Source organism: Rana temporaria, chromosome 8, assembly GCF_905171775.1.
Source record: "Rana temporaria chromosome 8, aRanTem1.1, whole genome shotgun sequence".
NCBI classification, from domain to species: Eukaryota; Metazoa; Chordata; class Amphibia; order Anura; family Ranidae; genus Rana; species Rana temporaria.
This window is the reverse complement of record NC_053496.1, coordinates 46,097,931-46,125,249: the sequence shown is the minus strand read 5'-3', so window position 1 is coordinate 46,125,249 and position 27,319 is coordinate 46,097,931. Positions and strand designations below refer to the sequence as shown.

Below are 27,319 nucleotides of genomic sequence, written 5' to 3'. Positions count from 1 at the left end.
TATGCTAATTACCTAGATACGCCGATTCACAAACGTACGTACGCCCGTCGCAATGTATTTACGTCGTTTACGTTATGTTTTTTCGGCGTAAGGTTGTTCCTGCTATTAGGAGGCGCAGCCAATGTTAAGTATGGACGTCGTTCCCGCTTCGAAATTTGAAATTTTTACGTCGTTTGCGCAAGTCGTTCGCGAATAGGGCTGGACGTAATTTACATTCACGTCGAAACCAATACGTCGTTGCGCCGTACTTGGAAGCAATGCACACTGGGATATGTACACGGACGGCGCATGCGTAAAAAACGTCAATCACGTCAGGTCATCAATAATTTTTCATAAAACACGCCCCCCCTTCCACATTTGAATTACGCGCGCTTACGCCGGCTTCTTTTACGCTACGCCGCCGCAACTTACGGAGCAAGTGCTTTGTGAATACTGCACTTGCTCATGTAAGTTACGGTGGCGTAGCGTAAATACGATGCGCTCCACCGCCGTTCTATTGCGCGCCCCTACGTGTATCTACCCCACTGATGACAACATGAAGGCATTATCCTACAGGACAGAGAGCCTTCATCTTTTATTGATAAAGGGGTTTGATGAACTCCATTTCTGCTTAACCTGGACCTTATCTTGAGCCTGCTGTGCATCAATGTGGATAAGAGTTGGTGCCTGAGCCTTGTACACTGTGCAGTGTTATCAGCCATACCCGATTCACCTCTGAACTACAAAACAGCTTGCCCCTATCTTAAGGAGCGAGGTAGGTGTTCTGTAGTTCTAAAAAAACTTCCTATCCTTGGGCAACAATGCTGTCCCTCCATAGATACAGCTCAGTAGCTCACTCTAGGACAAAAAAAAAAATCTTACTGGCAGGATTACCAGGTAAAAATAAAAGAAAAAAAGTTGAAAAGAAAAAAACGAATGCAGCCAACACATCTAAGGACCAGTAAGCTGCAGTCTATTACATTTTTGTTTCTGGTATCTCATGCACAATCCGAGTGCAGGTCATTTTGCTCTTCAGGTTGAATAAATGACAGAGGAGGTCTTTGAAACGAAAAATTCTCCTGCGCTCTGGTGTTTCGCTAAACATGGGTAGTGTAGTTGAGTCTTAAGGTAAGGTCTAGTCTTGCAGCCCTCCTCAGAACAGTGGGTATTCATACGGCTGGAGAAAGAAAAGAAAAAAGGAGGGCGCATCGACCTAGTGCATTACCACTAAAAATAGAATAAAAGCAATGATCCTACTCACAAAAGGAGCTTAGGTAAGCGCTTCATTTTTATACAAAACATATTCGCAAAACACTATTGGAGCTAGACAGCTTTGGGCCCCATAGCAGACACAAGTTATGCCATGGGATGGAGGGTGGCTGTAGAAGAAGACATTGTGCTTGCCCACAGCCACCAACAACACCACCTCCTACAGCAAGACATTGGAATACGGCAGTGGCGGTTCGTCCATAGAGGGCGCCGCCCCCTCTGGCTCTTGCCGACCACTGAGCCTAATAACATACATTCATGCATTGCATAAATGTATGTTATTGTTGCCAGCTGCCGCTGGTCTATTCAGAGATGGAACTTGAGCGCCGGCCACCTGAATAACGGCAGCTGGTTGGCTGTGCGGAAGTACAGCCCTCGGCTCCCGGATGTCTTATCCTCGGGACGTACGGGGGGTGCGTTCCTTTGATAAGACTGACGGCCGTCTCAGCCAATCAGGTTCCCCGATTCTGGTTATCGGTTACCTGATTGGCTGAAGCGTCACCAAGGCGGGAGAAGACATCGAGGGATGTGGAAGGAGTAAGGTAAGTGCATTTTACAGGGCACAGCGGCGACAATGGGCACAGTGGTGACAATTAACGGGCACAGTGACATGCACAGTGGCGACAATTAAAGGGCACAGTGGTGACAATTGGCACAGTGGCGACAATTGAGGGGCACAGTGGCTGCGTTTGATGGCATGGCACAGTGGTGACAATTGATGGCACAGTGGCTTTGTTTGATGGCATGGCACAGTGACTGCGTTTGATGGCATAGTGACTGCATTTGATGGCATGGCACAGTGGTGACAATTGATGGCACAGTGGCTGCATTTGATGGCATGGCACAGTGGTGACAATTGATGGCACAGTGGCTGCGTTTGATGGCATGGCACAGTGGTGACATTTGATGGGCACAGTGAGGAAGCAATTTTTTTCTTTTCGTTTGCGCCCCCCCAAAAATGTTGAGCACCAGCCGCCACTGGAATACGGCTAGGCCTAGCAGAGAGGGAATTTGACTTGCTTGCTATTTGATATACACAGGCACATCTGTGTCCTGTACGAACACGCTCTCAGATTACAGTACATGTTCTTCTGACATCATTCGGGAGGCTTGTAAAGCCAGTATCATGTTGCTGCGGCGTTACAGATTTTTTCCCCCATAAAAACTAAAAATGTCTCCTTGCGTCTCACATCTGCATGTTGTTTTCTGGAATGGCCGCAGCCCAGAGATTTATTGCAATCAATGGTGCAGGCTGTGTTCCCTGCGGACGTGGAGCTTTCCAGAGCTCAAATACAAGCGGAGAGGGGGGAGGGTGATGGGGGTCATGTTTATCAGAGAGACTTTTTTGAGGTTTTGTAGCATTCATAGTATTAAAGGACCTTATTCAGGCAGATATTATAGTACTGTATAGAGAGTACTGTAGTATAGTTTACTTAAAGCGGTGGTTCACCCTCCTTAACATCATTATAGCATTACATTCGGCATCGTAGCGCGAGCTACAGTATGCCGGTCTTACATTTTTTTATCCCCGTACTCACCGTGCTATGGATCATTGAAGATTCCGACTCCCGCGGGGAATGGGCGTGCCTATGGAGAGGGAGGATGATTGACGGCCGGCTCTGGCACGTCACGCTCCCCGAAGACAGCCGGAGTAGGTCTCGGCTCTTCACGGCGCTTGCGCACAGGCTATGCGCAGGCGCCGTGAAGAGCCAAGCCTATTTCGGCTATTTCCGGAGAAGCGTGACGTGCCAGGGCCGGCCGTCAATCACCTTCTCTCACCATAGGAACGCCCATTCCCCGGAATCTTCAATGTGGAATAGCACAGTGAGTACAGGGATAAAAAATGTAAGACCGGCATACTGTAGCTCGCGCTACGATGCCGAATGTAATGCTAGAATACATTTTTATTTTATTTTTTAATAGGGTGAACCCCCGCTTTAAGCACTGTGGAGCCGATTTACTAAAGACAGATAGACTGCACTTGGCAGTTGCTCCAGAGCTTAGTAAATGTAGTGAAGCCAACTTCCATCAGCCAATCATGTGCAAACAAAAATGTTTTTTGTTTTTCCTTGCACGTGATTGGGTATTCTTTGCAAAGAGAGGCGTTACCTCATTTACTAAGCTCTAGAGCAGGGGTGCCCAACCAGTAGACTGGGAGCCACATGTGGCCCGCGGAGCCCTCTGATGTGGCCCCCGACCTCCTGCTCTGGAATGGAATAGAAAGAATATGGTTATTAAAGGTGAGTTTTATTTATAAAATCACAGGGCCAGATCCACATAGCGAGTACGCCGGCGTATCTACCGATACGCCGGTGTACTTTCAAATTTCCCGCGTCGTATCTTTAGTTTGAATCCTCAAACCAAGATACGACGGCTTCTGGGTTCGATCCGACAGGCATACGGCTTTGTACGCCTTCGAATCGTAGGTGCAATACTTCGGCGCCCGCTGGGTGGAGTTTGCGTCGTTTTCCACGTCGGGTATGCAAATTAGCGATTTACGACGATCCACGAACATACGCGCGGCCGTCGCATTTTATAACGTCGTCTGTAGTCGGCTTTTCCGGCGTATAGTTAAAGCTGGTATTATCCGGCGTATAGATAGACTTGCCATGTTAAAGTATGGCCGTCGTTCCCGCGTCGAAATTTTTTTTTTTTTTTTTTTTGCGTAAGTCGCCCGTGAATAGGGATGGACGTAACTCACGTCCAAGTTAAAAAACCTAGCGACGTCATTTAGCGCAATGCACGGTGGGAAATTTTCGGAACGACGCATGCGCAGTTCATTCGGCGCGGGGACGCGCTTCATTTAAATGAATCACGCCCCCTACCCGCCGATTTGAATTCCGCCGCCAGAAATACACTACGCCGCCGTAACTTAAGGCGCAAATTCTTTGAGGATTCGAAGATCCGCCAGGTAAGGTACGGCGGCGTAGTGTATCTCTGATACGCTGCGCCCATCTATTTCTCTCTGGATCTGGCCCACAGTGTATAAATGAGCATATGTGTACTGCAGTGGTTACTGGGCTGCTTTCAAACTGATCCGCAGGTGCAGAGCAGTTTACCTGTGAGTTACCTGCACTGAACTATACCCTTCTGTTATTACCTGCGAGTTTGGTGAGCTTTCAGTGCACCAAACCCGCAGAGTAAAATAGCAGTCTATTGTCTGCAGAGTGCAGGAACGCCAAAGATACACTGCGTTGCACCCGTGGTACGGATAAACCACAGCGCATGAGTGTGAAAGCAGCCTTGGGCCCCTTTTACACGGTCAGTCCGACCAATTGGACCCTCCGTTCACCTCTAAGTAGTGGCAGACATAAACCAACTTCTCTTCTATCTCCAATACGATCCACTAAAAAGTATTGTGGGCTGCGTCAATGTCCGCTCTGCATATGCAGAGCAGACACGAACATGCCATCCACCCGCTCCGCTCATTATGGCCCACGACCGGTTACCAAGTCGCTTAAGTGCCCCTCACTCTTCAAAAGGTTGGGCACCTCTGCTCTAGAGCAACTGCACTCTAAAAAGTGAACAGCCTATTTGCGTTTAGTAAATAAACCCCATTGCATCAAATAATTGCCCTGTACGTTGCTTTCTTCCTCTCATCTCTGTCCTGCTCATGTCCTCCAGCTTCTTGTATTTACTTCTGGTCTAGATGCACTCACTCCAGCGTCACCTGCGCATTATTGACGTGGATCGACTTTCTGATAGTGACATAGTTGGACCATATCTGTGCAATGTGTTGCCGCACAGTTGCTTGTAATCTTTACCAGGGAAGCACAATTGGAAGGTGGTGGTCGCCACATAAGAGTAAGTGCCTGAATGAAGACCTTCAGGATCATCAAATATTATTAAATAAAAAAAAAAAAATGCAGATTAAAATAAATAAATAATAGAAAACAGCTTTTGAAATGGCTTTACCATATACAGCTTATATGAGGGTTTTATTGATTAGGTTCAGATCCACTTTAAGGTTCTTGCTTACACAGGCAAGTATTTTTGTGGGATCAGGATTATTAAAAGGACAAAGAAACTTTCAAGATAAAGAATAGTACATAGTTATTATTGCTTATATGTTATTATCACCCCTTTCTTATATTTACATCTTTCAATTAACTGGGTTTGGAAATGTAACTTGTAGAGTGCTTGTTTTGACTGTTCATTTGTGCTTGGGCACAGCTCTAAATTGAGTTCATCACCCAGAGATCCCAGAACGCCATCACCCAGAGATCCCAGAGCCCCATCTCCCAAAGCTCCAAGAGCCTCAGAACCCCATCATCTGGAGATCACACAACCCCAGCACCCAAATTACCCAAAACCAGATACAAGTCCAAAGGAGATCGAAGATTTGCAGTCCAGGGGCCTCGGCTGTGGAATGCGCTACCAATTAACATACGACTAGAGTCAGACCACTTGGCCTTCAGGAGAAAGATTAAAACCCATCTCTTCTGAGGTCAAGGGGTTTCCTTACTCATTAAATGGAAACAGCACCCGGAGGCGATTCAGTTCGCATGTGTTGCGCTTTACAAGTTTCTCACTCACTCACTCAGCACCCAGAAATCCCAGAGCCCCAAAACCTGAAGTTTACAAAGTTCTGTCACCCAGAGATCCCGGAGCCCCATCGTCCAGAGATCTTTGTGCCTCATCACCCAGAGTTCAAAGAGCCATATCACAAAGAGATCCCAGAACCCCATTACCTGGCGCTCCCAGAGACCCATTACCTGGCGCTCCCAGAGACCCATTACCTGGCGCTCCCAGAGACCCATTACCTGGCGCTCCCAGAGACCCATTACCTGGCGCTCCCAGAGACCCATTACCTGGCGCTCCCAGAGACCCATTACCTGGCGCTCCCAGAGACCCATGACCTGGCGCTCCCAGAGACCCATGACCTGGCGCTCCCAAAGACCCATGACCTGGCGCTCCCAGAGACCCATGACCTGGCGCTCCCAGAGACCCATGACCTGGCGCTCCCAGAGACCCATGACCTGGCGCTCCCAGAGGCCCATGACCTGGCGCTCCCAGAGACCCATTACCTGGCGCTCCCAGAGCCCCATTACCTGGCGCTCCCAGAGCCCCATTACCTGGCGCTCCCAGAGCCCCATTACCTGGCGCTCCCAGAGCCCCATTACCTGGAGCTCCCAGAGCCCCATTACCTGGAGCTCCCAGAGCCCCATTACCTGGAGCTCCCAGAGCCCCATTACCTGGAGCTCCCAGAGCCCCATTACCTGGAGCACCCAGAGACCCAATACCTGGAGCACCCAGAGACCCAATACCTGGAGCACCCAGAACCCCATTACCTGGAGCACCCAGAGACCCAATACCTGGAGCTCCCAGAGACCCATTACCTGGCGCTCCCAGAGACCCATTCCCTGGCGCACCCAGAGCCCCATTACCTGGAGCACCCAGAACCCCATTACCTGGAGCACCCAGAGACCCATTACCTGGAGCTCCCAGAGACCCATTACCTGGCGCTCCCAGAGACCCATTACCTGGCGCTCCCAGAGCCCCATTACCTGGTGCTCCCAGAGCCCCATTACCTGGAGCACCCAGAGACCCATCATCCATAATTCCATCAGTGCAGTGTTGAACATTATAATTTTTAAAATGAGTCTACTTAATATTCACTTCCAGCAATCATCCATTTTTCTCTTATCAATAAACCATAATCAATCCCTTACAACAGAGCCTACAAAAGAATACTAAAGTGAAGACTTAAATGAGCAAGCCACAGTTCCTTTTCATGTTTTTTATTTTTTTATTTTTAAGTATGATAGTTTATCGTAAAAAAGGAAAAAAAAAGGTCACTATTAAAAAAATATGGTCCTATATACTTCTGAAGTTTTGACACATTTCAAAGTATTTCAGAGGGTGTTTTTTGTTCCATATTACAGTCTCTGTACACTTTCATTGGCTTGGAACCATTAATCATGAGAATCTGTTTTGGCAGAACAGATATTGTACTTCTTTTTGTCACATCAAATCAAATTTTGGTTATAAAAATCATGTGCAAACAATCAGTAACACATATAAATGGGTTAGTGAGAAATTAACTTGTGAAAACAAAAAAATAAGTTTGGAATCTAAAGAATTAAAGGAAGAGCACATTGCAATTCAATGGTCTCAAGAGGCCTTCTAAAAAACGTAGGAGTAAAATACAAAAACAAAATTAGGATAAACTAAAAGAAATTGCAGGTTAAAAACAAAAACCTGTCCATTGATAGTCTCACTCAAATCATGAGATGAAAAAAAGTTCAGAAACACAGGGGGAAAAAAATGATATAGAGAATATGTTAGAACCAAGACATAGACAACATTTTTTTTTTTTTTCTTTCTGGCAGGCTAAAAGCAAAGATTTACTAACTAGTGGTTAGCAGCTAAGTGACGGCTGACCAGCAGTTAACTATCAGTTTCGGCAGAAGCTGTAAACTGGTTAATATCCATAACACTGAACTACAGTAGAAGCAGCAGCATGGACGGGTGTGGCCAGGAAGAAGGTCCAAGAGTCTTTGGTGGACAAGGCTAGTACTTGTAGTAGGAGGTGGCTGCGAGGCTGGCATCAGTGAACAGCACGTGCACGCACTATGTGGCACTTCTTGCACAAAACATGGCCATCCAATGGGAAACAGCCAGAGTCATCAGCATCGACAGAGAGAGAGCAATTACATTCCTGGAAGAAAGAAAAGGGGGGGAAATTGAGGATTTTTTTTTACAAGTACATTGGACAAGGCATGGTAATTTATGTGTATTTTTTTTTGTAAATTTTCTTTTTACGAGTCAAAAGAATAAACTTTTTTTAATCTAATAAAATGTACCCAAAAACATTAGAATTTCCATCAGAAAGAAGCCAAGATCATATTGTGTATGCATGTTGACTATGAGATCTATTCTCATACTTTGGGCAAAGATAAAGTTGGTCATGTACTGCAAATTTTATCTGGTTCGAAATGTTGGAAAATGTGTTCACTTGGGGAAAAATTTCCATCCCGCTCATCATCATTGTGGTCAAAAACATATGTTGGTAGGGATCGTATCAACATATGTTTTTGACCACAATGATGATGAGCAAGATGGAAAAAAAATCCAACATTTCGAACCAGACGAAATTCGCAGTACATGGCCAACTTTATCTTGAAAATTAAACAAGAGTTTTTAAGACAAATTTTTTTCGAACAATATCCTTCTAATGTACTGCCAGCTTTAGGGTGAGGCCAAACCAATTGCCCAAGGCATAACAAGAACAGGGTCATGGGAAGGACCAGCTAACAACTATAAAAATGTTGGGCATGTAAGCCCTTTATTGGACGTTTTCAAAACATGTTGTTAGGTTTCTTTGGTAGTCGTCTTCTTCTTCTTCTTCAAAAAAAAATGTAACCAAAAGTTCTTTTACCAAAATTAAAAATGTTCCACTAATATGGTAAAGTGCAGCCTCTCAAGTTTTTCAACACAGAGAAACCCTTGAAATAACTTTCCGAGTTTAAAGATGGTAATAGAAAAGTTAAACAATCTCACCTCACACTTGTAACACATCATATGGAAGTTCTTCTCCAGAGCCACAACCCGCACCGTCTCATCTCGGCCAGGCTCAGGGGCAATCGGATCCCCACAAACTGAACAGCGAGGGGCATATCGCCTACAAAATAAACACATTGCAAGGATTATAAATGGAAAAAGCTCTAGAGCAGTGGTTGACAACCACCAGACTGGTGTCTCCAAGAAGCTGCGGACTCCCTTCTCCTGAGCCTCAAGACAGCTGCATATCCCTTAACCTCTCAGCTCCCATAGTGCCCCCAGCCTCCAAATGGGGCTCACACTTCCCTAGGCCTCCTAATGCCTCGTAGAAAAAAAGTCAGACAGGCTTTTTTTTCCTCGAAAAGTCCGGCCGTGTGTAGCCTCCATCTGACTTTTTTTGTCGGAAGTCCGACGAACCTTAGATAGAGAACCTGTTCTCTTTCTTTCTGTCGGACTTCCGTGTGTACGAGGCATAAGAGGTCTCAGCCTCTAGTGCTACACAGCCTCCCACAGTGCCCCCAGCCTGCTTTAGAGCCTGCAGCCCTCTATCGTGCCTCCAGAAACCTCATCCCCCACATTGCCACCAAGTCAGCTGCACAGTTGCCTAATCCACTTCAAAACCTCCATCCCTCCAACAGCATTTCAATACATGTTTTGTATTCCCATATTTTTTTTACATGAGCATCAACTTCATTTTTTTCATTGGGGAATGGAAAAATTTACTGGGCCCTGGTATCAAAAATTTTGACAATCACTGATCTATAGGAATGAGGACGTCCATGTCCGCCATGAAAAGACTAAGCTTACCGGTGATAATCTGCAACGCAATGTGGCAGGTTGTTCTGGTCCACTATAAAAGGCTCGCCCTGCAGAGGACGGTGGCACACGGCACAGGTGAAGCATTCTGGGTGGTAGGCCTTGCCCATGGCCTTCAGCAAACGTTCAGTAATCCTCTTTTGGCACACTGCGCAACATTCCAATGTGTCCTAAAATCATGTTCAGCATTATTACAACCTTATTGCAGCTAATTATATTTTATTACATTATTCTTAATTAAAACGGTGACAACATATCACTACCCAGTAACATTCAGCTTATAAAAAAATCATCTTGAAATAAAAAATATAATAAATGAAAATATATAGTGGTACATCTTACATACATACAGTATATGTATCTATCTAAAGAATGCATCATGATCTAAAAGCTAAGTTTGAAGTTCACAATAAAAAACATTTCTTCAATACCTGTCCTTTTTAGGCAACTAAGGGTTATTCCCATTTTATGCAACTTTTTCCTGTAACTGATTGGCTCTCACTTGTCATTCAGTAAGCACAAGGACTAGCACAGAGATGGCCACTAGATGGAGCTCTTAAAAACCAAACCACTTGGCTATAGTGCAGGGTGCTTAGCATTATTGTATTCAGCCTGAAGCAAAGAGAATTCGATACCAATAAAGTATGTTATTTTCGTGGATACATTTTAATGGTCACTTTTTTTTTTATTAATTAAATTACAAAATATCCTGCAAAAGAGACTTTTAGACATACCTTCCAGCTGCACATTCCTGGATTCTTCATTCTCTTGCAGAGCAGAGCCGCGAGAAAAATCTTCACACCTGACCCCCTTTCTAGTTATGTTGAATGCCTGCACCCCCCTGCGCAGACAAGAAGGAGGTCCTGGGCCTCCGTAAGTGCACCACCATTGCAGGCGTGTGGAGGGAAGGCCGAGCATGCGCAGATGAGAGAAAGGTCCCTGCTGTGTCCCATGGGCTAGACAGAGCCCTTCAGCACATCTTCACATGCATGCGCAACATCATTTCTTGCTCAGGCAAGAAGGAATTGAATATGCCAATCAGCAGTGTTAAAACTCTAATCAAGACGTGGAAAATGAGGGGTTCTGTTGAAACCAAACCATGGTCAGGTAGACCAACTAACATTTCAGCCACAACTGGCAGGAAAATATATATATATATATATATATATATATATATATATATATATATATATATATATATATACACACACACACACACACACACACACACACACACACACACAGAGGTATATATATTAATTACACACACCCACACACATACTCCAATTGGAGGCAGTTTTGGGGGGGGGAAGTCCACTTTAAGAATGTAAATGAAGAGTGGCTCTATTAGGGGGGCTATTGGCTCAATTAAAGCGGGAGTTCACCCTAAAAAAAAATCGGGGAATCGGCTAGTTTTTTTTAAAATCGAAGCTGTACTTACCGTTTTAGAGAGCGATCTTCTCCACCGCTTCCGGGTATGGTCTTCGGGACTGGGCGTTCCTATTTTGATTGACAGCCTTCCGACAGGCTTCCGACGGTCGCATCCATCGCGTCACGAGAAGCCGAACGCCGGTGCGGCTCTATACGGCGCATGCGCAACGACGTTCGGCTACTTTCGGAAAATCGTGACGCGATGGATGCGACCGTCGGAAGCCTGTCGGAAGACTGTCAATCAATATAGGAACGCCCAGTCCCGCAGCCCATACCCGGAAGCGGCGGAGAAGATCGCTCTCTAAAACGGTAAGTGCAGCTTCGATTTTAAAAAAACTACCCGATTCCCCTTCACAAAATGAGCATCAATCTAATGTTAAAAATTAAGATTTCCGGGTAAACCTCCACTTTAAAGAGATAAAAATAAAATTCCTAGAGTTGCACTTTAAAAAGAGGGATAAAACATGGGGATGTGAATTTATTGTAGAGATGTACCCCCCCCCCCCCAAAAAAAATGACCTAAAAATAACCCCAAAATAGAACTCTGCTAACATACGATAAACAATCGCCTTTGAAATAAATCTTTTCGGCAGGTAAACAGCGCTCGGCAGGGCGTCCAATCCTCACAATGGCCCAGATCTGAACACCACAACGGTTCACAAAGAGCGTCTACACTGTAACACTGGGAGATGTAATATAATGGCTCCCTGTGATCTCGCCTCGCTAACGCTCTCTAATATAATCCACTTAGAGGGTGAGATAAGCGTTTCATCATCACGGTCCGGCTCACAGCGCTGACGATGGAATATTTCTGAAGAGGATGAGGACTGGAAATTTTTTATTTTTTAATTTAAAAATAATCTACTTAGAATCAGGCAATTAGCGAGAGTGAACAGGCTGAACTGGGGATGAATTACAGAGGAAAATGACTGAAATCTCTCCTCTGCACAGGAGGATGGCTGACTTGCACCTGAGATTCACGGCAGGTCAAGTACGGAATTTGCGACAAGTTAAATCTCAGATGATATGTTGTTTATTCATTCAATATATTCTCATATAAGTACTGCGCTAATTAACTAAAAATAAATGTGCTGCTACCTTTAACCACTTAAGCCCCGGACCTTTAGGCAGCTTAATGCCCAGGCCAGGTTTTGCGATTCGGCACTGCGTCGCTTTAACAGACAATTGCGCGGTCGTGCGACGTGGCTCCCAAACAAAATTGGCGTCCTTTTTTCCCCACAAATAGAGCTTTCTTTTCGTGGTATTTGATCACCTCTGCGGTTTTTATGTTTTGCGCTATAAACAAAAATAAAGCGACAATTTTGAAAAAAATGCAATATTTTTTACTTTTTGTTATAATAAATATCCCCCAAAAACATATATAATTTTTTTTTTTCCCTCAGTTTAGGCCGATACGTATTCTTCGACCTATTTTTAGTAAAAAAAAAAATTGCAATAAGCGTTTATCTGGTTTGCGCAAAATTTATAGCGTTTACAAAATAGGGGATAGTTTTATTGCATTTTTATAATTTTTTTTTTTTTTTTACTACTAATGGCGGCGATCAGCGATTTTTTTCATGACTGTGACATTATGGCAGACACTTCGGACAATTTTGACACATTTTTGGGACCATTGTCATTTTCACAGCAAAAAATGCATTTAAATTGCATTGTTTATTGTGAAAATGACAGTTGCAGTTTGGGAGTTAACCACAGGGGGCGCTGTAGGAGTTAGGGTACACCTAGTGTGTGTTTACAACTGTAGGGGGGTGTGGCTGTAGGACTGACGTCATCGATCGAGTCTCCCTTATAAAAGGGATCACCCGATCGATACACCGCCACAGTGAAGCACGGGAAAGCCGTGTTTACATACGGCTCTCCCCGTTCTTCAGCTCCGGGGAGCGATCGCGACGGAGCGGCTATAAACAAATAGCCGCGCCGTCGTCCCGGATCGCTCCCCGAGGGAACCCGACCGCCGCATGTAGCGGGGGGGGGGGGGGTCCCGATCGGACCCCCGACCCGCGGAAAGGCAAGGACGTACATGTACGCCCATTTGCCTGTACGTGCCATATTGTGGACGTACATATACATGCGGCCGTCGGGAAGTGGTTAAAAATAAATAAAAAATTTAACCAAAAAGTAGTGCCAATCTACACAATCACAGTAGCGCAATGAACAATAATACTTATTAAATAGTGTACAAAATCTATTTTTTTTTTAGAAAACCCGATTCACTACGAGTCACGCCCTTCCCCGTTCTGAGCTCTACTGTACAGAGGATTGCAAGAAGCCGATAGCAGGTAATAATTGGGGGGAAATCGGCCGATCACGTGACCACTGTGACATCACAGTGTTCACATGATCGGGAGCCGATCCCGCTGGCTAACGATCATTAACAGAGACCGAGAGCTGTCTTTGACAGAACAGTCAGTGGCAGTGGCATGGCACGTTAACTCTTACCCTCTTTGCAACCGCACATATGCGTTACATGGGCAGCTAGAGGTTCAAGCAATCAGTGAGCTACCAATGCTTTCCAGTCAACACAGTTGTGGGGTTAAGCATATACAGTAAAACCTTGGTTTGAGAGTAACTTGGTTTGAGAGCGTTTTGCAAGACAAGCAAAATGTTTAAATACATTTTTACTTGATATACAAGCGATGTCTTGATATACAAGTAGCGTCATGTCACAACCGAGTATAAAAGAGAAGAGAGGAGCCTCTAAGTGTAGCAATATGGTTACATTTAATGAAGGTAAAACATTTAGCAACTTATTGCTACACATATAGAAACGTCTCTCTTCTCTTTTATACTCTGTAGCTCCTGCTGGATTTGTCTTCTAATCCCCTTGTGGAGGCTTCCATTTGTGGATGGACATTTTATGGTTACACAACTTGGTCACGTTGCTATAATCTGTTTATATGGACTATAAACTGAAGGACTTATGAATAAATAGTTGTGGAACGAATTATTTGCGTTTCCATTATTTCTTATGGGGAAATTTGCTTTGATATACAAGTGCTTTGAATTACAAGCATCTTTCTGGAACTAATTATACTCGCAATCCAAGGTTTTACTGCATACATTTTCATCGGGGCTATAAGTTCACAACCCCCAAAATGTGTTGGAAGTCATCTCTTAACTGCTTGCCGACCAGCCGCCGCAGTTATACAGCAGGTCGGCTCTGCTGGGCGAGAGCACGTAGCTATAACGTCACCTCGCCGAGCAGCCAATAGGGGCGCCATAAAAAATGCCATAAAACTATCCCCTATTTTGTAAACGCTATTAGCCAGATTCAGAGAGACTTACGACGGCGTATCAGTAGATACACCGTCATAAGTCCGAATGAGCGCCGTCGTATCTTTAGGCGTATTCTGGAAACCAGATACGCCTGAATTTGGCCAAGATACGACCGACGTAAGTCTCCTACGCCGTCGTATCTTGGCTGCATATTTACGCTAGCCGCTAGGGGCGTGTACATGGATTTACGCGCCGAATATGTAAATGAGCAAGATACGCTGATTCACAAACGTACGTATGCCCGTCGCAGTAAGCTACGCCGTTTACGTAAGACATACGGCGGCGTAAAGATAAACCACCAAAAAGATGGCGCAGCCCATGCAAGGTATGGACGACGGAACAGCCGTCGTATTTTACGTCGTTTGCGTAAGCGTACGTGAATGGGGCTGGGCGTAGGTTACATGAGCATTGAGTATTTGCGACGTGATTCTGAGCATGTGCGTGCATGCGCCGTACCAACGGCCCTCATTTACATGGGGTCACGGTTACTTTACATGTAGCACGCCCACTACCTGCCTAATTTGAATTAGGCAGGGTTACGCTGAGCCATTTTCGCTACGCCGACGTAACTTAGGGAGCAAGGGCCAGATTCACCAAAGAGATACGACGGCGTATCTCCTGATACGCCATCGTATCTCTGTTTCTATCTATGAAACTGATTCATAGAATCAGTTACGCATAGATATCCATAAGATCCGACAGGTGTAATTGTTTTACACTGTCGGATCTTAGGATGCAGTACCACGGCCGCCGCTGGGGGGAGTTCGCGTTGTAAACCAGCGTCGGGTATGCAAATTAGGAGTTACAACGATTCCCGACAGATTTTCGCGTTCGCTACGTCGCTGTTAGTCTAGTTTTCCGTCGCAAAGTTAGTCGTCGTTTGACCTGCCCTAACTTTACTCAGCAAACGTATTGCTGTTTAATGTATGGCGGTCGTTCCCGCGTCGAAATTTAAAATTTAACGTCGTTTGTGTAACACGTCCGGGAATACGGAAGTACGCTACGCGCGTCGCCGTTCGAAAAAATGACATCACGGCGTGCAAAGCACGACGGGAATTGCGAAACTGAGCATGCGCAGTAGGTCCGGCGCGGGAGCGCGCCTAATTTAAATGGCACACGCCCATTTGAATTGGCCCGCCTTGCGCCGGAGGTCGCCGACGTAGTTTTCATCGCAAGTGCTTTGTGAATCAGGCACTTGCGATGAAAACTTGCAGCGGTGTAACGTATCTACGATACGTTACGCCGCCACAATTCTACCTGAATCTGGCCCCAAGTGCTTTGTGAATACTGGCCTTGCCTCTCTATTTTACATCGGCGTAGCGCAAATGAGCTGCGCTACGCCCGCTTAAAGATACGCCGATCTACTTGAATCTGGCTATATAACTTTTGCGCAAACCAATCAATAAACGCTTTTTCGAAAAATATGTAGACGAATACGTATCGGCCTAAACTGAGGAAAAAATATATTTTTTATATATTTTTGGGGGATATTTATTATAGCAAAAAGTAAACAATATTAATTTTTTTTTCAAAATTGTTGCTCTATTTTTGTTTATAGCGCAAAAACTAAAAACCGCAGAGGTGATCAAATACCACCAAAAGAAAGCTCTATTTGTGGGAAAAAAAGAACGCCAATTTTGTTTGGGAGCCACGTCGCACGACCGTGCAATTGTCAGTTAAAAGCGACGCAGTGCCGAATCGCAAAAAGTGACCTGGTCTTTGACTAGCAATATGGTCCGGGGGTTAAGTGGTTAATAAAGCCATTTATTTGACATATAAAATGTCATATTTGGACATATAACCACATCTTGGCACTCATTATTTTACTCCATACATGTGAACTGTTAGGGCTCGATCAAGCAATAAGAAAATGATTGGTAATATAATATAGTAATGTAATATTGGTAATATAGGAAGTAGACAGAAGAAATTACACAGAAAGTATCCTCTCGATGACCCTGTGAGGTGCCATGTGCATTCTTGCTGCAGTGAATTTGAATTTAATTAATTTAATTTAAACAATGACCTCAGCACAGTTACAGTATATTGTTTATTGGATAGCATTAGTAGTTAACCAATTGCTTTCACTGGCTGATTTCTGCAAAGCTGTATTTACACATTGAATTTGTTTAGAAAAAACCCTTCTTCTGGCATTCAATATCCCGGTGGCAACTGATGCACTTACCTGGTAGCAGTCCTCGCAGAGTGGACGTCCCTTGTTCTCGTAGTACTGCTGACCTTGGAGCTGCTGCTCACACTTGGAGCATGTGAAGCAATGTACATGGTATAGGTGTTCTCCGGCTCGCACCACCGTCTCTGTCCGAGAAAGACCCTTACCGCAGAATCCGCAGAGATCTGAGAAGAGGAGAGGATAACAATCAATTGACAGTCAACAAGCAGTCCCTAAATGTCCCTTTTTAATATAATCCACTATTATCATATAGTATATTCCCATCAAACATCAAAAATTAGTCAGTCACAACATTCAACTGGACTTGATCTGTACCGTGGCAGCTGGTGCTCTTTATTTTTTATGGTGGTAGCCAAACAAACCTGACCCCCTCACTCGCACTATCCCCACAAGCGTGCGGGAGATGGATGGGAAGGAGGCGATCAGTGGCCTTACCCTAGGAGGCCGATGAGAAGGGGGTGCTGGATCCGTGATAGGGCTTCTGGAAGCCTAAAGAGGTTGTTACTGCTGCTCCCCGCTCCAGGTTGCTGAGGGAAGAGCCAGGGCAGTTGCTTCTCTTCCTGGCCGAACAGGAAGTGGGTCCCGAGACCCAATTGGCTCCCTGGCCAATCGGGTCTCAGAACCTGCTTCCTGATTGGCCTGGGAGGTGAAGCAGGAAGACATTAGTGAATATGCATGTAGATTAGAGGTCAGGCATATGGATTAGGGTACACCTCATGGGGTGGCCGTCGCTGTCTAACATTGAAGACGTTTTGTAGCTTCCCCAAGCCAATTCTTCAGTTCTAGCAAGTCAGGAACATTCTCCAACATTTATATACTCACAGGTAGCAAATACATCAATCTAATCACCATGGAAAGGCACATATTATTGTCCAAGAACAGGATGGGAGGTGTGAAACCACCATATTTTATTGGCATAAACCCATTTTAGGGAAAGGGAGTCTGCATAGGTGTTAATCGTTCGATTTACATGGTTGAAGGTTTGAATTGCTGCCGAAGTAGAGATGTTAGAAGAGTAGGTATATGTTGAAGACAGATGGGGTCACAGCCCCACATTCCTGTTCAGCAATAGTTGATTCAATTAGACATAGATGGCCTATTTCACGCCTCTTGTTAACTAGTTGTCCTCAATGTCCAAAAAGCACACCTCACTGTCCCTTTCCCCTAATCAGTAGGTAGACTGTCAAGTCTTGACCTGTAGAATTTTTCCTCCAAGGTTGGGCCATTTGTATGTTGAGAGGTTGCCAAGTCTATCCTATCCAGTATACCCCAATCTAAATGGGTTCCACAACTTTCACGTCTCCCATCCTGTCCTTGGACAACATCATCTGCCTTTCCATGGTGGATGAATTAGGTGTATGGATATAAATACTGAGGTATATTTCTGACAGTCTTTAAAAATGAAGAAGTAGTCTGGATAAACCACCCTTTTGAAAAGCTTTTACCCTAGAGAAACCACTAAAATAATTTTTAGGCCCCGAGGAGCTCTCACTGCAACCAATTCATTGGGGGTCAATGGGAAAATGTCTCTCACATTGGTAGTCAGTAGGAACAATGCAACCCTTAAAGTGGTGGCTAGCAAGCCACCAATACATACAGCTTAAAAGATCACTGGTGTGTCATTCTGCTGGCTTTGGCAAGTGGTGTTGGCCCAGGAACTATGCAGGCATCATCAAATGGGAGAACGATCAACCACCATTGAAAGAACCCCTTGCAACCTCTGGCAGAACCCTGGTTGAGAACGGCAGGGTTAAGCTTTGAAACATCTAAAACACTGAAGAACAGTCCAGTTGAATCTGGCTAATTCTACTAGATATACATTGACATGTATGGGGAGATTTCACTTTCCTAGTTTAGGCACCAGCAGGACTTTTTTTTGTTTCCAGCGGGAACATGAGGGAACGCAGTTCCGGCACCTCCAACACTGAATGAATGTAATGGCAAGGGGTGCTGGAGGATTTATAGATGCTGGCTGCTGGGGAATCTATTATTGCTGATGGGGATCTATTTTTGTGTAGGGGCCAATTGTTGCTGGGAGGGATCTACTGTTGAGGGAGAAGTCTATTGATGCTGGCTCCTGGAGGATCTATTGGATTCTGGCTACTGGGAAATCTGCCATTTTCCTGGGGGTATATTGTATTGTTGCTGGGGATGTACTTTATAAACAGGGGGTCCATTGTTGCTAGGGGAGGGGGGTATAATGTGTGAGGAATCTATTATTGCTAGGGGATCTATTATTGCGTGGGTGGATCCATCGTTGCTTGCATGAGTTCTATTGTTTCGGGGGGGGGGGGGGGGGGTCTATTGTTGCTTGTTATCAGTAAACTCTATACAAACTACTTAGCACCACAAAATGATACTTGGTTCTGTAGTCTCTAAATGGGTTGGTACTGGGAGGTGGATAGAAGGTGGAACTAAGGGACAGTGCTCATATGTGAATAGGGGGCAAAAACAAGAGGCGACTCAAAAAGGTGAGTTCCTGCACCTATTCTGTGAGAAAAAAAAAGACCTGGACACTGTACAGGGTTCCAAATTGCAGGAAACACCCCTGATCCATCCCTACTCACCAGAACATTTGCTTGCATTGAATGCTTTACCTTAGTAGTCCCTAACCTGCCTCTCCACTCCAAGTGCGCCTGAATGACGCAGGGCATCTCATTTATCAGGTTCCCCATCAAGATGGCCACCAAGGTCTCTGGAGATTTCAACATCCAATCGGACAATGTTCTTCCCCAAGAAGGCCAGTGGGGTAGGGGAAGACACTTTCCCTCAGCGAACCACGCCCCATCTGTAATAGCAGCGTGATGCCACCTATAGGCTGGTAAAATGACGGGCACCTGCTTATAAGCAGCACAGATTTCTAACAAGCACTACAGGCAGACGCCAGCAGATACAGGTGAGGCTTCTTTAACATGACCACACATAATACAATCTGATAGTAGAACAGACAGGCCCACACATTGTATAGCTTACTAGAAATCAAAACAGAACTGTAAAATGCTGACATAAATCCTAACACTACCCACTAATGAAAATCAAAATAATGTTTTAGGGCTTCCTTTCCCATCTGGGCCCACTAATACTTGGCAGGTCCAGATTAAAAAGTTTGACAGCAGGTCTACAGCGGCTAATCTGCGTGAGAACCAGTAAACAGATTTCTATTATGGAAACAATTAGAAGGAGATTTAATTAAAGGACTCCAGATCCAATTCACGTGTCTACAAAATACCATTTGTATTCATCAGTATAAATGTAATTTTGACATACCAACCAAACCAGCACACAGCACCATGCAAATGACCACAGACAACAATATCGCAATCACTAAATCACTGACTTTTGCAAACAGAGTCCTTAAAAGGGACAGTGCTCCCAAAAAGTGATGTCCTATATGGCCAAATGTATTTTGTTACCCTCAGAATGCTTATATAAAGGCGTTTTCAAATAAGGGTACTCAGTGGTGGCTGGTGCTCAAAACTTTTGGGGGGGGGGCGCAAACAAACGAAAAAATAAAAAAAATATTAATTGCAGCCTCGCTGCCCATTAAACGCCGCCACTTTGCCCCATCAAATCCCGCCACTTTGCCCCATCAAATCCCGCCACTTTGCCCCATCAAATCCCGCCACTTTGCCCCATCAAATCCCGCCACTTTCCTTTCTCGGGTCAGCCGACCTCCTCCACGCTCACTCGATGTCATCTCTGCTCGCCCGTCGCTTCAGCCAATCAGGTGACCGGTAACACCGGAATGGCTGAGAGGCGGGTCAATGATTCCCTAACACAGCACTGTTTACCCAGGGAACGCACAGCAGTGCGCCCTCTGGTTAACCATTTGGAAGCTGGTTTGAGCCCAGAGGCTCTAATCAGGAATCCTATCAGAGCCGTTGGCTCTAATCAGGCACTTCCAAAACACACCCACCGCTGTTATTCAGATGGCCGGTGCTCAACAGGGGGCCGGACACCTGAATAGGGGGCAGCAGCGGTGACAATACATAGATTCATGCAGTGCATGAATCTTTGTATTGTTGATTGATGGGTGCAAGAGAGGGGGCGGTGCTCCTGCGCCCACTATGGACGCACCGCCACTGAGGTTACTGTTAATGTTGACTCCCAGCCTTCCCTTCAGTCTTGCACAGTATCCGCTTCTGTCGCCAGCCTCCTCCGCTTGTTAGAGGAGCGGACGGCGGGAGGCGGGACATTTTTGAACTGGGGGACGGGACCAGAGAGGTAGCAGCCTGTCATGTTGGATGGCAGGTTATTGGCTGCTAGGAGGCGGTCCTAGCAGCCAATCACCAGTTCGCCCAAAAGTCTCCCCGCCCCGCCCAGTGCTGCTGCGGCTTCACTTGACGAATGTCCCGCCTCCTGCTCTCCGCGCTGAAAAGTTACAGGTAGGAGTGGAGAGGGAGGAAGGGAGGAAAAATATATGGAAATGTTAAGGACGAGGAGTGGGGGCTGTGCTGTGGGGGGAAAAGGGGGGTCATGTAAAGGGGGCAATACTTTGTGGGGGGGGGTATGTGATGGGGTCATGTAAAGGGGGCAATACTGTGTGGGGGGGATATGTGATGGGGGCAATACTGTGTGGGGGGGATATGTGAAGAAGGGCAATACTGTGTGTGGGGGGATATGTGAAGAAGGGCAATACTGTGTGTGGGGGGATATGTGAAGAAGGGCAATACTGTGTGTGGGGGGATATGTGAAGAAGGGCAATACTGTGTGTGGGGGGATATGTGAAGAAGGGCAATACTGTGTGTGGGGGGATATGTGAAGAAGGGCAATACTGTGTGTGGGGGGATATGTGAAGAAGGGCAATACTGTGTGTGGGGGGATATGTGAAGAAGGGCAATACTGTGTGTGGGTGGATATGTGAAGAAGGGCAATACTGTGTGGGGGGGGATATGTGAAGAAGGGCAATACTGTGTGGGGGGGGATATGTGAAGAAGGGCAATACTGTGTGGGGGGATATGTGGATACAGTGTTATGCAGAGGTGTACTTATAACAATTTTATAGACAAATTATACTATTTACAGTCGCGCGGGGGGCGCAAATGATTTCTTCTTCCTAGGGGGGGCATGACAGAAAATAATTGAGAAGCACTGCTTTAAGGCAACTTTCATTAAAGTCTATGGGCATAGAATTTAGAATTGCATAGAATTTGCCTTGAAGTAGTACAGGAATCTTTTATAAAGTCGGAGTGACTTCAGTAGTGCTAATTAAGACCGCTCTCATTGACTAAAATGGGATTTCACATGTCCCACGACAAGTTGGATTCCAAGTCGCAAGTTCATTAAATGTAACCATATTTCTACACTTAGAGGCGCCTCTCTTCTCTTTTATACTCATTTGTGATGTGGTGCTACTCGCATTGGAATACCTTATTCGTATATTAAGTTAACACCTATTTAAAAATGTTGTCTTGTCACTCTCAGGCCAAGTTACTCGCAATCCAAGGTTTTACTGTATTTTAGTTCTTTCAACTATGGAGCCTCGGCATCACTAGATACATTTTTACCATTTAAAAAACATTAAATTAGAATGAATGTCAGGTCACCTGTGGCCAGGTGACAAGTGCACCCCGTAGGGGTCAGGGATGCACCACAGGGTGGTGAATCCTATGGCCGACTGCTGCTAGCAGAGACGAAGCGTGAACCTAAGATCACCCAGGGCGCGGAGTCTAAGACCCAGTTTTGTATTCACCAGGGCCCTTGATGGTAGGGATGGTCTTGGCCGCAACTGGGTCCAGGTCGCATCCCCGAGATTCCTCAAGTCACACTCCGCAGGGAGAAGGGGGAAGCAGTCAGCAGGACAAACAGTGGTGATGGACAGGCCGAGGTCAGGGCAACAGGCAGACAAGGATAACCGTGGAACATGCAAATAGTCAGGGGCACAGGCAGACAAGGAAGTCGGGGACAAGCCAAAACGGTACACGGAAGATGATCGTAGCACTCTGCAAACAGGAACTAGCGATTACACTGCAGACAGGAACTAAGCATAGGAACACTGTTGAACAGCACTGCAGACCTGTAGAGCAAAGGTTAATATAGGCTTCCTGGGATGGACTAGGGTGGAGCCATACAGGAAGAGGAAGTGATAAAAAGGGAAACCAGAACAGGATCTGCCTCTAAACAACACATGGAGATCAGGTAAGCGGACAGACTTGATGCATATTCATGACAATGAAATTGAAATTAAAGCGGGAGTTCACCCGAAAAAAATTTTTTAACATTAGATTGATGCTCATTTTGTCAAGGGGAATAGGGTAGTTTTTTTTTAAATCGAAGCAGTACTTACCGTTTTAGAGAGCGATCTTCTCCGCCGCTTCCGGGTATGGTCTTCGGGACTGGGCGTTCCTATTTGATTGACAGGCTTCCGACGGTCGCATACATCGCGTCACGAGTAGCCGAAAGAAGCCGAACGTCGGTGCGGCTCTAGACGGCGCCTGGGCACCGACGTTCGGCTACTTTCGGAAAATCGTGACGCGATGTATGCGACCGTCGGAAGCCTGTCAATCAAGTAGGAACGCCCAGTCCCGCAGCCCATACCCAGAAGCTGCGGAGAAGATGAATCTCTAAAAACGGTAAGTACTGCTTCGATTGTAAAAAAAACACCCGATTCCCCTTGACAAAACGAGCCTCAATCCGTCAGGATCCGGTTTTTCAGACGGAAGAAACCCCTATTTTTCTTCCGTCTGACGGATCGGATCGGATGAATACGGACAGACGGTCCGTATTCATCCGATTCCCCATAGGGGAGAGCAGAGGAGAGACAGGGCGGTCTCTGCACTGTGTGCGGGGACCGCCCTGTCAGCCGACAGCTCAGCGGGGATCAACGGAGGAATCCCCGCTGAGCCAAACGGGCTAACGGAGCGGATCAATACGGATCCGCTCCGTGTTAAAGAGCCCTAAGTCTATGGCCAGCTTTTGACTTTGACCCTAAATAAGCAAGCCCAGCAGGTGGTCTGAAGGTCCTAGTTGCAAGCTTTACTCCAACGGAGTGATTTAGAATGTTCTGAAGCCTTATGCCGCGTACACACGGTCGTTTTTTGTGATGAAAAAAAAACGAAATGATTAAAAACGTCATTTAAAATTACTGTGTGTGGGGAAAACGTTGTTTTATGTCTTCTGAAAATAGACAAAAAAATTTGAACATGCTTCAATTTTTTATGTCGTTTTTTGTGTCATAAAAAATGACCGTGTGTAGGCTAAAACGACGTTTAAAACAACGTTTTTAAACCCGCGCATGCTCAGAAGCAAGTTATGACACGAGCTTGAATGGAACAGAGTGCGGCCGTACGTGCTGAACGTAACCACGCTTTGCTAGAGCATTTTGAAAAAACAATGGTGTGTAGGCAACGTTGTTTTTTTAAAATTAAGTTTGAAAAACGTCGTTTTTTTTTCCCCCATGAGAGAAAATTACGTTTTTTTTCATCACAAAAAACTACCGTGTGTACGTGGCATAAGGGTCACTTCAAACTTTTGTCAGCAGTGGCCTTGGGTCAGGTTTCTTTTTAAAGCCTGAGTAATACTGGAAGACAAGACACTCATACACCATGAAGCTTTAGTGATTAAAAAGAAAAAATGTACCCATGACGTGTCCTTCTCCTGTGGGCTGTTTGTCCATCTCCTGCATTAACTGCTGAGTCAGCATTTCCAGCTCTTCCACTTCCTTCATGTTTAGGGTAGTGGCGCCAGCAGTCCGATTCTGCAAGAGAACAACATTACATTAAAATAATTGCCTACCCTCAACAAACAATTCATCTGCCCAATGAAATTTCTCCTGGCTGACAACCACAAGAGCACACATGGCCATATACAGTGGCACATCAGGGTTGATTTACTAAAACTAGAGATTGCTAAATCTGGTGCAGCTCTACATAGAAACCAATCAGTTTCCAGGTTTTTTTGTCAAACCCTAATTAAACAAGCTGAAGTAAGAAGCCGATTGGCTACCATACACAGCTGCACCAGATTTTGCACTCTCCATTTTTAGTAGATCAATCCCATCATGTTTATGGGGCCTTTTTTGCATCCAATTGGTACGATTTCTCCACAGAAAGGGAGCGAATCTCACATAGCAGACATCCTCTTCAAACATTTGTTTCTGAAACAAGTGTCTCTTCTTGTCTTAGTTATAAAGATAACATTTTGGATTTTCCCTCACTTTCAGTCCTGTGGACAATGGTCAATAGGACAAACGGGAAGCAGTAAAAACCCAACAAGGCTAACCTTTTGCTCATAGCTCCCAACTGTCCCTGATTTGGAGGGACTGTCCCTGATTTGGAGGGACTGTCCCTGATTTGGAGCAATGCCCCTCTGTCTGTGGTCGCGAGGCCTCTGAACTTTATGGATCAAACCAAAATGAGGGGGAAAGAGCCCCCTCATTTTGGTCTGATCCATAAAGTTGTATATAATATGCACTTTTTATCTTTCAAAAAGTGTTTCCCAGTGCTAAACCATTTAACCAAATTCTAAATTGCTGCATTTGTAAATTTTAAAAGCTAATATAAAAGGAATAGTCGTGGTAAAAAAAGCCCTTGTGGATTTAATTTACCTTTTTTTGGTTAATTCTCCTTTAAGGGGGCGTGTCCTATGCCTACATACGTTTGCTAGTAGGTGTCCCTCATTCCCATCTGAAAATGTTGAGAGGGATGCTTTTGCTACACTACCCAAAATTAAAATAAATACATTTTTGGTTTAAATACTATTTAAACCGAAGAAGCCCAACCAATCCAGACAGTTTTATCCAGATAGAGCGATCTATGGTTGGATCTCCTGGGATGACTGACAACCTACTGTAGGATAAACAGGAGATTTAAGGACAATTTAAACAACTTGCCACAACCACTGTTGCCTCACTTCTCTGTAGATTTTACTTTACAGGCTTGCCCCCCATTAAATTGAAAGCATTCATATTAAAGTTCCTTACTGGCTCAGAAGGTCTTTGCAGGCTTGGCTGAGGTCCTCTGGTTTGCACGCCATCTGACTGCGGCCTTGGCGACTGAAAATATTCCGGTTGCGTTTTAGGGACAGAGGTCCCATTGGCTTTTATCACTCCGCTTTTAACACTCTCTGGTGGCACAAAATTTCTGCTGAACTCCATCTGCGGGACTGGAACCCTGATATTTTCATCCGGTCTGGCTTTTTCAAGCACTTGAGGCCTTTCTCGTTGATGTGCATAGTTGAATCCTGGTGACCGTACAGATGATGGTAAGGAGGATGTTGGAGGTTCAGACACCGCAGGCTGCAGCGGTGGAAACTTTTGCTCTGGTGGTCGCGAGGCCTCTGAACTTGGCTCTGCTGGCCGGGGAGAGAAAGTGTGTGGAGCAGAAGGCTTCGGAGCAAAGGTGTGAGGTGGAGTTGGTTTTGGAGAAAACGATGGCATGCTTGGCTTTGGGGAGAAGGTCTGAGCTGGCGGAGGGATAGGGGCAGGTGGTAAAGGAGAATATGCGTGAGGAGCAGAGACTTTTGGAACAAATGGAGAAGCAGGCTTTGGAGCAACTGGTGCAGGAGCGGCGGGCTTAGGGCTGAAAGTTGAAGGGCCAACGGGCTTGGGGGAAAATGTAGGGGGAGCTTTTGGAGAAAATGTTGATGGGGGAGCGGGCTTGGAAGGAACTGGTGCAGCAGGTTTTGGTGCAGCTACTAGTTGAATAGGTGGAGCCGGAGGAGGTGGTGGTAGAACCTGTGAACCAAGAGTGAAGTACTTTTGTAGATCAAAGTCAGGTTTTAAAGTAAATTTAAAAGCATACAGTATATATGTGTAGCACTACCCCCGGAGGAGCTGCTGGTTTGTTTTGGGTGGCACATTTACCTCATGGCTCTCCAAATTCCTAGGGGTGAATGGTACATATAGCAGAAGTAAAGGAATGTCCGCAACAAGTGTCTTTTGCTGTGCTCTTTATAACCCAGCCGGGTAAAAACAATAAAACTTGTGGTGAGGAAAGTAGAGTTGAAAGAAGGAAGGAGAATAGCAAATTCAGGCGTAGCAATAGGGAAACAGTCCTGCTCCTAAGTGTAACACTTCTCTGCACCACTCCTGCTTGAGTGGGTATAGCGTACCCGGACAGGCCTCTCTCACTGACCTGGCAGCCAGAGTTTCGCTCGAACCGTTGAGGAAAAGTCTCTGCCACAGACCCTCCTTAGAATGAACGTCAGGGAGACACCTCTGCCACAGACCCTCCTTAGAATGAACGTCACCTCTGCCACAGGCCCTCTCTGATTTCCGTTATGGAGGCAATCCTCCTTAGGTCAATTACGCCTGGATCTCCTTCTTAACGTCGCCCAGGTACCGACTGACAGGTGATCAATCCTTTAGTGTCCAGCTACCTTGCTCCCCGGTGGTTTGTCTAAATCCTTTTGGACCGCCAGCCTCTCATTGGCGCTCCTCAGACGGACTCCCCACCATACAGCTATACCGCTTGGGATCATCAGAGGTGGGAACCCAGTCGATCACTGGTTCCCCGTCGCTGCTTAAATGTTCCGGACCAACGTGGTCCAGGAACACCGTGTGGCACACACGTCCCGGCAGGGTAGGCCATAACGCCGGGGCGCCGTGATGTGGTCACCCTAAAGGTGGGTTCCACACTGAACAAAGAAGACCCAGAACCAATGGCGTCTGTCCCATAAATACCCTCCCCCAGCATGCACAGCAAGGCTCAACCCTCCCGATTGGCTGCTGGGGAAAAGCACCCAAACCTTGACTCCACTGCTGCCATCTACTGTAGGTGGGAAGAACACCCCAGTACAACAGAATGAGCCCACAGCACAGTCAAGCTGAGGCAGAGACCCTGTTTTGAACAATTTTGATCAGAGTCTAATTACACTCTAATCCCTTTCTAAATT

The 27,319-nt window shown here is 45.7% G+C and overlaps 1 protein-coding gene across 1 annotated transcript in view; it reads right to left on the bottom strand.

Annotated features, from left to right (window-relative positions):
- Positions 1 to 6,838: 6,838 nt before the first annotated feature.
- ZYX (zyxin) overlaps positions 6,839 to 27,319 on the bottom strand; it is a 51,474-nt gene continuing 30,993 nt past the window's right edge. The window contains exons 4-9 of the mRNA XM_040361677.1: positions 25,407 to 26,159; positions 24,065 to 24,182; positions 16,481 to 16,650; positions 9,559 to 9,737; positions 8,752 to 8,872; positions 6,839 to 7,909 (exon numbers count right to left, since the gene is read on the bottom strand). Of these exons, the coding sequence (XP_040217611.1) occupies positions 7,799 to 7,909; positions 8,752 to 8,872; positions 9,559 to 9,737; positions 16,481 to 16,650; positions 24,065 to 24,182; positions 25,407 to 26,159 (1,452 nt within the window). The 3' untranslated portion in view covers positions 6,839 to 7,798. The remainder of the gene's footprint in view (positions 7,910 to 8,751; positions 8,873 to 9,558; positions 9,738 to 16,480; positions 16,651 to 24,064; positions 24,183 to 25,406; positions 26,160 to 27,319) is intronic.